Source organism: Elephantulus edwardii, unplaced genomic scaffold, assembly GCF_000299155.1.
Source record: "Elephantulus edwardii isolate Elephantulus edwardi_28Jun2011 unplaced genomic scaffold, EleEdw1.0 scaffold00024, whole genome shotgun sequence".
Lineage (NCBI taxonomy): Eukaryota > Metazoa > Chordata > Mammalia > Macroscelidea > Macroscelididae > Elephantulus > Elephantulus edwardii.
This window is the reverse complement of record NW_006399774.1, coordinates 22,769,181-22,779,788: the sequence shown is the minus strand read 5'-3', so window position 1 is coordinate 22,779,788 and position 10,608 is coordinate 22,769,181. Positions and strand designations below refer to the sequence as shown.

At 50.1% G+C, this 10,608-nt stretch overlaps 1 protein-coding gene and 1 pseudogene across 1 annotated transcript in view; one reads left to right on the top strand and one right to left on the bottom strand.

Annotated features, from left to right (window-relative positions):
- LOC102868726 overlaps positions 1-8,425 on the bottom strand; it is a 59,859-nt gene extending 51,434 nt beyond the window's left edge. The window contains exons 1-8 of the mRNA XM_006882835.1: positions 8,385-8,425; positions 7,352-7,430; positions 6,756-7,004; positions 5,203-5,268; positions 5,073-5,139; positions 4,436-4,575; positions 4,276-4,341; positions 3,878-3,976 (exon numbers count right to left, since the gene is read on the bottom strand). Of these exons, the coding sequence (XP_006882897.1) occupies positions 3,878-3,976; positions 4,276-4,341; positions 4,436-4,575; positions 5,073-5,139; positions 5,203-5,268; positions 6,756-7,004; positions 7,352-7,430; positions 8,385-8,425 (807 nt within the window). The remainder of the gene's footprint in view (positions 1-3,877; positions 3,977-4,275; positions 4,342-4,435; positions 4,576-5,072; positions 5,140-5,202; positions 5,269-6,755; positions 7,005-7,351; positions 7,431-8,384) is intronic.
- A 1,702-nt stretch (positions 8,426-10,127) lies between these two features.
- LOC102868314 overlaps positions 10,128-10,608 on the top strand; it is a 1,858-nt pseudogene continuing 1,377 nt past the window's right edge.

The following is a 10,608-nucleotide window of genomic DNA, read 5'->3' as shown; positions in this document are numbered from 1 at the left end:
ATACCATTTGACCCAGCAATTCCACTACTGGGAATATACCCCGAAGAGACCATAACTGTCATCCAATCAGATATATGCACACCCATGATTATTGCTGCTTTGTTCAAAATAGCAAAGAGTTGGAAATAATCCAAGTGCCTATCAACAAACAAATGGATAGAGAAGCTGTGGTATATTCACACAATGGAATATTAGGCAGTACTGAAAAACGAACTCATGAAATATTGTATAAAATAAGTGACCATGGAGGACATTATGCTGAGTGAAAATTCTCAGTCACAAAAAGACAAATACTGTATAATGCTACTGTTATAAAACAGGACTGACAGGCAGTTTGGAGGAAACTAAGAAAATAAGGGATAAATAATATACACAGCATTCACATGGACACGGGATAGAACTGTATAAAAGGAATATGTAATTAGGTATTGTTGGTGTGACAAGAGTCCAGAATAAGAGTTGCATAGTAAAGTGCTCTGTGGAAGGGACTGTATAACAATTAAATAACTTCTTTTCTAAAGAAAAAAAAATAACTGGGGAGGAGGAGAGCATGGAGGAAAATGTACAATAATGAATGAATGGAAATCCAAGTTCTTGAAAAACTTATAATAAAATCTTCATTAAAAGAATTTTTTTAAAAAGGGCTGAATGGGAAATTTCAAAGGGCAACCCCAGAAGACAAAGCAAGGTATTATAATAGAATGTGTAGAGAGCTGGAATTGGAGAATGAAAAGGGAAGAATTCATTCAGCATTCCTCAAACTGAAAGAACAGAGAAACAAATTCAAGCCTTGAGTTGCAGTACTGAGAGGTGCTATGGGCAAAGTCTCGAATGATCCAAGAAGCATCAAAAGAATATGGAAGGAATACACAGTACCAAAAAGAATTGAGCAACATGGAAATATTTTGGGAAGTGCCATATGATCGTGAGTCAATGATGATAAAGGACGAAGTTCAAGCCATACTGAAGGCATTGGTAAAACTAAGGCCCTGTGAATTGGTGGGATTGGCACGTTTTAACTGACAAATGAAGCCCTGCGTGGACATCTTCATCAGTCTATGCCAGGAGTTTGGAGGACAGCTGCTTGGCTGACTGGCTGGAAGAAATCCATATTTGTTCTCATTCACATGACAGGTAATTTAAAGAATGCAGAAATTATCAAGCAAAATATTCCTGAAGATTATTGAAAAATGGCTAGAATAGTATATAAAGAACTGTCAGAAGTTCAAGCTGGATTTTCAAGAGGTCATGATACGAGGGATATAATTGCTGATGTCAAATGGATCCTGGATCTTGCCTAACAGCAGAGAATCCCAGAAGAATGTCTATTTGGGCTTTATTGACCATGCAAAGGTATTTGATTGTGTAGATCATAAAAAATTATGGCTAATACTGAGGAAAAGAGAAATCCCAGAATACTTAATTGCACTCATATGAAACCTATACCTAGATCAAAAGGCTGTTGTGTGAACGGAGCAAGGGAACACTACATGCTTTTAAATTAGCATGTGGCAGGGCTGTATTATTCCTCCATACATATTCAGTCTGTATACTGAGAAAATGATTGGAGACGCTGGACTCTATGAAGAAATATGTGGCATTAGGAATAGAGGAAGATTCATCAGTAACTTTCACTATGAAGATGACACAACCTTGCTTGCTGAAAGTGAGGAGGACTTAAAGCAACTGGTTACAGAAAATCAAAGATTGCAGCCTTCAATATCTCAACACATCTCAACATCAAGAAAACAAAAATCCTCACCAGACCAACAGGCAACATAATAATAGATGGAGAAGAGACGGAAACTGTCAACAGCTTCATCATTCTTGGATCCACAGTCAACGCCCTTGACACCAGCAGTCAGGAGGTAAAGAGGTATATTGCACTGGGAAAGTCTGCAGTCCGGGACCTTTCCAAATGATCGAAGAGCAATGATGTCAGTTTGAAGACTCACACACCCCTGATTCATACCATGATCTTTTCAATCACTTGCTATGTGTCTGAAAGCTCGGCAGTGACCAACGATGACAGAAGAATGGATGTCTCTGGGCTGTGATGTTGAAGCGTGCCACGTATCCCACACTGCCAAAGAACAAGCAGATATGTCGTGGAGAAAGTGGAGCCAGAGCGCTCCTGGGAGGCAAAGATGACAAAGCTTCATCCCACATACTCCGGGCATGTTGCTAGGAGAGGCTGTTCCTTGGAGAGGGGCGTTATGCATGGAAAGGTAGATGGTCAACAAAGAGAGGAAGGCCATCAACCAGTTGTAGTGACACAGTGACTGCAGCAATGGGCCCGAGCATGCAGGCAATGAGGAGGATGACACAGGCTAGGAGAGTGCAGGGCTGTTGGTCATAGGGTCGCTATGAGTTGTACTCAACTCTATAACAACTAACAACAACAAAAACGACATGCAATGTAACCTCTTCCCTGAAACAATTTCAAGATTTTTCTGTTTGCAGATAAGACACTGTGTAGTGCTAAGACCTGGAGAACCCCTGTTTCCTGCTCACCACCCAACGTGATACCCTGCACCCCCCTGAGGTTTCAACAGGGAAACTGTGTTTTCTCCACAGAATGGCAGAGTCCCATGTATTTGAGAAGCCTTTGCTAAAATACTGAAATTGAATGTGTGTTAAAGCCTAAAAGATAGTTATGTCATTATTCAAAGATGGATCAATCTTGCTTTGTGGGAAGAGAATAAAAAAATAATCCTATACAAAGCTGTTCTAAATAAAGTCCTTTTTAAAGGAAGCTTATCTAACAAAGCAATCTGATTAAGGCGGAGCACAGGTGGGGTTTTTATTGTCGGGCTCTGTTCTGCCCCCCTCCTTGCATCCTGGTGAAGTCATTCACAACATAAGGTAAAACGATATTCTTCCCCAGGGCTGTAAACACATCCTCCACAGCTGTGGACGGTGCCAAGTGCACCTCTTTCAGGACACCGATGGTCAAGTTCGCATGGAGGCTGCCTCTTTCCTGGCGTGGGGGGTGGGACGGTCACTGTAATTTGACAGACGAGATCATCCTCCATCTCTGCCGTCCACACGAGGCTAAAGAGGGGAGCGGCCTCAATGCTGGAACCCACCAGCCGGGGGAGGCCCTCCTAGACACCCGAAGCCACTGGAGAGATGGTGGGTGTCCATGAAGGGAGATCTGAGAGGCTGGCCTGACCAGTGGCCTCACTTTCCCCATCCCAGGTCTGACTGCAACAATGTGACCAAGTTCTGGGGAGGTCTGGTGGCCTAGTGGGTAAGGAGTTGTAATACCAATCCAAAGGCAGGAGGTTCGAATCCACCAACTGCTCCATGGAGAAAAACGAGCAATCTCCTCCCATGAGATTAACTGTCTGGCAAAATCTGCTGGACAGTGGGCAAGGGGACAGTTCTGACCTGCCGGCAGTGAGAGCGAGTGCGTCCCTGACAGGCTGACTGCACTAGAGAACAGACCTGCAGCCAGAACGCCAGCCAGAGCGTGTCAGGAAACGACACCCACACCAGGAGGCCCGAAGAATGGTGCCACGGCACAGGGCAGTGCGTGCTGGGCTGCGCACAGAAACATCAGTTGTTCAAACCCACCAGCAGCTCTGATCCAAGGGAGAAAGATGAGTCTGCTTCCGTGAAGGCTAGAAACCGGACAGAGGTCTCCTGGGTCCTGTGTCCCTCAGGGTCCCTTTCCCCAGAAACTGGACAGAGGCCTCTCATGTCCTCAGGGTCAATATGGTCAGAACCAATGCGAGAGCAATGGGTCTGGTCCTCAGCCCTCAGGATTTCCAGCACTCTGCATACTGAGGACCCCTAAAATCAAGACTGCTCCCCATTCCTCTGAGCAGGCCTGTCAGGACGGTAGGAGGGACGAGGCCCCGCTGACCCTCACCTGGATGCTGCGCACGAGCTGGGTGGCGGCTGCCCACTCCCTTCTCCGTCGCCTCTCCCACTCCGCCTCTCTGCGGCTGTGTCTGACCATCTCTCTGGACTGTCGGGAGAGAGACAGACGACTCAGCCCCAGGACCCCTGTGACAGGGAAGTGGCCCCACCTCCAGAGTCCCCACAACACAGGGAGAGTGGAGGTGCTGCAGGAGGGAGGGGCTGTGAGGGGGTGCAGGGTGAGGGAGGGAGGAGAAGCTGTAGAAGGAGGGGTGTGAGGTGAGTGAAGTGTGATAGAACATAGAAGGGGAGCAGAGCCTGGGGCGTGCAGGGCAGGTGGGCCTGGCCTTAGGAGGGGGTGCAGGGTGGTGAGTCTGGCTGTAAGACGGGGGTGCAGGGCAGGTGGACCTGGCCATAGGACGGGGGTACAGGGCAGTGGGTCTGGCTGTAGGAGGGGGGTGCAGGGCAGGTGGGCTGGGCCATAGGAGGGGGGAACAGGGCAGATTGGCTGGGATAGGCCATAGCGGGGAGAGCAGAGCCGGTGGGCCTGGCAGTAGAAGTGGGGTACAGGGCAGGTGGGCTGGGACAGGTTGTAGAAGGGGGAGCAGGGCAGGTGGGCTGGGCCGTGGGAGGAGGTGCAGGGTGAGGTGGGATGGCCCATGGGGGGTTGAGGATGGGTAGCGTGCCTAAGGGAAGGATCCTGAGGCCCTGGAGGGAACAGCAGGAATGAGTGGGGTTGGAGTGAGGTGTGTACAGGCCCCAGGAGCTAGGGGACCCTCTGAGCCGTCGAAAGGGCCAGCCCAGTTACCCTTGGATAATGGACTCTGCCCCCCAGAACTGGGTGAGAAGGTCTCCCTGTAGTTTTGGGACACTGGGTCTGTGGCCGTCACAGGCCCAGGAGAGCAGGGGTGACAGAAAAGATGGGAGGGGGATGGGTCAGCTCGACAGTGTGTCCATGGGCTCGGGCGTGGGCCAGGCAGTGATGTGCCTTCTGCTATCAGCACATGAGCAAAGCGGTCACTTCACTGTATGGTGGCCATTCCCAAGTGATTCTGTGACTTGAGTGACCCTCAATCTGCTCTTCAATCCCCTGCAGGGTCACCCCACAGGACCACATCAGTCAGTGGTCCCTGAGACTGCTTTCAGATTGGCTTGGGATCTGCATTTCACAGTGTATGGAGGTGAAGCTGAGGAAATCGACACACATTCCCAGTAGGTGAACTGCACCTGGGGGCGGGTGATGTAGTGATCATAAAACACCATGTACTCAGCCTAAGAACAGACCGTGAGCTTCAAGCTGACTCCCACCCTCATGGAGTGGAAAGAAAGGGGTACCTCGGCCAGCTTCAGGTGCAGAATCGCGTTCTCTGCCTCCAGTTCCACGATTCTCTCTTCTTTAACCTGCTACAAAGACACAGAAGGGCGCTGTCCCCAGCAGGACAGGACATCCCCCAGCCCACTGATCTGTCCCCCTGAGCATTTAGGAGACGGGTCAGCAGGTCTGGAAACTCCTTGAAAATGGATCTGAGGATGGGGGTTCAGCAGGAAGGTGGAGGGGTCACCCCGCTTCCCATGGCCTTGGCCCCCACGTACATCTATGTTTTACAGCCCTGCCCACGGATCACAGACAGGGCTCGGGGACCAAGGGCAGACTCATTGGAAACGGGGAGACTTGGCCCTCCTCAGATGAACTGGAACCTCACTGCAGCTGGATGAGCACGGCCCACAGTAGCTCTGAGAACCCCTGCTGGCATGGTGACTGAACACTGGGTTGCTGACTAAAGGTCACTGTCCAAACCCATCTACCGCCCTGCACGAGAAAGTGGTGACGAAACCCCCGGTGCTGAGTGGAGTCTGCTCTGGCAGGCCCTGCTCCCCATTTCCGCGTCTGTGAATCGGGGGCAGCGTGCCTCAGCTTTCTCCCCCAGAACCCTAGGTGGACTCGCTGCTGACCCTCAGTTAGCAGCCCAGCGGGGCCCCGATGGGCAGCTGCTCCTCCTACGGACCAGCTGCGGCTCAGCCAGCACGGCCGTGGTTCTGACGGAAGCTGTGGTCACTGCTCCCACGTCCCCTGAGACGCCCGGAAACTGACCTAGGGACAGAAAGGCACTCCTTTCCGTTTCTTCCATTGTTGTCAGGTGTCATTCAGGCTGCACCCCACAGTGATCCCATGATCAACGGTTCTGCACCGGCCGGGTCCTGCACCGGCCTCCTCACCTCTGGCACTTGAGCCCATTGAGAGCGGCACTGGGGCAGTCCGTTGAGGGCCTTCCTCTCTCTTTCACTGACCCTCAGCCTCTCCAAGAATGACGTCCGTCTCCTAGGACCAGCTCCTCTTAACAACACGCCCAAGCATGTGAGGAGCAGTGTCACCATCGTGCCTCCAAGGAGCACCTCGGCCTCCCTTCTCCAGGACAGATGTGCTCGTTCTCCGGGTAGTCCACGCACACTCTCCTCCAGCACCACGACTCAAAGGCCTCGCTTCTTCCCTTGTGCTTATTCAACGCCCAGGCTGCACATGCACAGGAGGCAACTGTAAAGGCCATGAACTGAATCAGCTGCACTTTAGTCTTTAAACTGGAACCATTGCTCTTTCTCACCCTGGAGAGTCCTTGACAGCGGATTTTCGCACTGCAACACGTGTTTTGATATCTTGACTGCTGGTACCAAGAGTGTTAATTGGTGGGTCAAAGTGAGATGAATTTGGTTTTTTTCAACCCACAATGTCAAATGGCAGACAGCGGAACGAGTCTATCCTTATGTACAGAAAAGTCAGCATGGACATCAGCTCAGGCCGATGGTGAGTTCTTCGGCCTTGGCCTTCTCCAGCTTGGCGATGCAGCCACCAACTTGGGCCCCAGACCTTTGCCTCCCCAGTTGCAAAAGACCTCATCATCTCTGTCATTGGAATTGGTCCTGATGGCTTCCACCAGCTTCTCCAGAGCCTCTGTCTTCCAGGCCCACCTCCGTGAAGGCACTGTGGTGCAGGTCTTCCACTGGACGAGGAGGTCCAGCCCGGCCCTGCCCTTGATGACACGGTAGGGAACATCCACCTTACGGCTCAGGGCTGGCAGCAAGACCACCGGCTCGATAGGGTTCACGTCGTGTATGATCACCACCAGCTGGGCCTTCTTGTTCTCCACCGGGGTGGGGGTCAATATTCACCCTGGCACGGAGGACGGGGGTCTCTTGGTGAGGGCATCTCGTTTGCCAGCAGCCTTCTTCTCAGCTTGGGCCAGCAGCCCCTGCTTCTCCTCCTGCTTGGTCTTGGGTCAGTTCAGTAGCTGAGGAGCGGTCTTGGGGCCCAAGGCCTAGGTGAACTGGCTAATGGCGGTGGCGCCTTGAGTCGTTTGTAGAGGATGGCCCTCTGCCGCTCCTGCTGGATGTAGTGGGGCCATCTGACAGAGGCAGTAAGGTCCCTTTTGGGATGGGTCCTGCCCGATGCCAAAGTTCTTGGACCTTTTCTCGAACAGTGGATCCCCACCTCCTTGGTGTCCTGCTTCTTGACCACAGCAGGCACCAGGGCCGCCGTGTTCCCCTCGACTTTCTTTCTCTTCAGTGTCCTGGGCGGCTGGACGAGAGAGCAAGATGAAGTTATGACAGCTTCAATCTTTTCTCTATTTACATGTCACCTTTTGGTCCAATGGTGAGGACTTTGGTCTTCTTGATGTTGAGATGTAATCCATATTGTTGCTGTAGAAGAAATCGTACAGACTAGGAGAAGCAGTCTTGCAAGGACCCAGGGCCAGCAGACCGGACCGCAAGAGACTCTGCTGAGGGTGGGGAGTAACTAACTCCCTTACACACACTAATCCCACACACATGAGCAAGTTAACAGTCACACCAGCTGACAGAAAATAGTAAAGTTATACAAGGTTCATCTAAAGGGAAACCCGTGACGGACTTGATCTACAGCTAGTTCTTCACGCATAGTTAAGAAGAATAAGGGGAGAGTCGTTTGTCCAGAGTCCTTCACGCAGACAAGCCCCACGGGAACAAGTCCAGTAAGAACTCAACCAGCCGGGCTTCAGCACAGCCATTCAGGGGCATTTATAGGCTGCTTCATACAGTATGTTCTGACATAAGAAGCTGGTCTGTCTGGAGCTCAACTCGAGGGGCCAGTGGACAGGAAGAAAGGGGGGACAGATGTGGGGGAAGCTGACAGAGTGATCTGTGACCACAAAGGCCACATCAGGACTGCAGCCAGGCAAAGTTCCCCACTGACCACCGACTGCCAAGGGCGGGGAGAAGATAGTGCGAGGCTGGGGCAGGGAGAGGCTTGGCTTTGAGTGCCCAGAGGTCAGTGGGCAGGGGAGTAGTGGACACATTTGTGCATGTCCATGTTTGGACTGACTGACAAGCATTGTGGGGTGTAGGCATCACCTCGTGTCCCTTCATCTAATGAAGTCCTTGTTAGGTGCGACCCCATAATCAACAGACGTGAACACTGGGCAGGCTTCAGATCAGAAGGAAGCAAATTTTCTTGTAATACTTTTGTGTCTGCCTTCATTTCTCACCTTGAGGTTTCATGGGACACTCTCATCCCACAGCAATACATGCTGCCACCTGGTGGTGGTCTGTGGACCTCTCCCCACCAACCCCAGTACCTGAGACTTCTTGGGATGTATGTCCCAGTAAGTGCTGTAATCGTAAAGCCACGTAGTGTGAATCCACCAGCGGCTCTGCGGGGGAAGGATGGGCAGTCTCCTCTCGTCTGATTTACTGCCTCTGAAAACCCACTTGAGATCAGCTATGAGTAGGTTCCATCTTGATGGTTGACAACAGCAATTGTAGCAATGAAGGACTCTGACAGAATGTGCAGAGACCTGGGGTTGAAGAGTAGAGGGAAGAACGCAGCTAGCGTTTCTCAACTTAAAATAACTGAAAACCAAATTCAAAGCAGATGCTATGCGCAAAATCTTGAATGATTCAGAAAGCACCAAAAGAAGACTGAGGGAATACACAGAATCATCATTATCATATGCAAGCCAAGTATTGTTGAGAATCACTAAAAAACAAACAAAAAAGCAGCTGGAGCAGTATATAGAGAACTGCCAGAAGTTCAAGTGGGCTTTAGAAGAAACTGTGGCACCAGGAATATCATTAAAGAGGTCAGATGGATCTTGGCTGAAACTAGTGAACGCCAGAAAAATGTCTGTTTGTGTTTTATTGACTGCGCAATGGCTTTTGACTGTGCAGATCACAGGAAATTATGAATAACAGAAGAATGGGAATGCCAGAACACTGAAGTATGCTCATACAGAACCTAAAGCTGCACCAAGAAGCTTGGCCCAAGTTTAGCAAGGGTTTAAAATGAGGAAAGGTGTATGTCAAGCCTGTATCCTCCCTTCACACCTATTCAATCTGTATGCTGAGCAAATCATTCAAGAAGCTGGACTCTTTGAAGATGAATGTGGCATCAGAAAGGCTCATCAACAGCTTGTATTATGCAGATAATACAACCTCGCTTGCTGAAAGTGAGGAGGACTTGACATGTTTGCAGTAGAAGATCAAGGACTACGGTCTTCAATATGGATTACATCCCAACACCAAGAAAACAAAAACCCTCACCGCTAGACTGACTGATAAGCACCAACATGATAGAGGGACAAAAGATTTAAACTGTCAGAAACCTCATCTTGCTTGGATCCACAATCAACAAACTTGGTAGGCAAGCCATCAGGAAACGTATCGTGTTGGGAAAGTCAGTGTCAGGTGCCTCCCTAAATAACTGAGAATCAGTGATGTCAACTTGGAGACGAAGGTGCATCTGATTCAAGTCATGGTCTTTCATTCACTTGCTATGCGTCTGAGACTGGAGAATAAATAAAGGCGACAGGAGAATAAGTCATGCCTTTGAAGTGTGTTGTTGGAGAGAAGCGCTGAAGAGCCATGCGTGGCCAAAAGAACACACAGGTGTGTCCTGGGGAAAGTGCAGCCGGAGGCTCCTCAGAGGCAAAGATGACGAGGCTTCGTCTCATGGATTTTGGGCATGTTGCTGGGACAGACTGTTCCTTGGAGAGGAGCAACGTGTCCACCTAAAAGAGGAAGGTCCTCAAGCAGATGGACTGACATGGTGACTGCAGCAATGGGCTCCAGTGTGGTGGAGATCACAAGACTGGCACAGGACAAGACAGGGCTCAGGTCTGAGGTCTGTTGTCCAGAGATCTGCTATACGTTGTACTCAGATGAAAGGACCCTAACAGCAACAATTACATAAAAATCTGTATCATCTAATAAGTGTTTACATTTCATTAAAAATGTATCTCAGCGCTTCACCTGCTACCTGCTCTGTGGGCACCCACATCAAGAAAACCTCCATCAAAGGGAACCTCACCGAAGGAAGTCAGCTTCTGTGAATGTCCTTAAACAAGTCTGTGAGGACTGGGAAGTGGGCCCAGAACCTGTTGCCAGGGGGTGCAATGTTCAAAGTACTCAAGTGAATTTGAAGAACTGACGACGTCTCAGAAAAGTGTTGGCAGTGTCCTTCAGACGATGCATGAGAAACCTGAACGACGGCTTTTACCTTCCAGTTCTGCGCCACCTTGGAGGACAAGCCCGGCCTGCCTCTCAGCGGCGGACTCACAGATGCTGAGAAACCAGTAGTGGTTTTTCTTTTTTTTTAAATTTAGGTTGTTTATTTTTCATTTCAATGAATAACTACAGAGATTTTGGAATTCCATTCATTCATTGTTGCACCCTTCTCCCCGCACAAACCCCTCCCCCCTCCTCCCCCCCCCT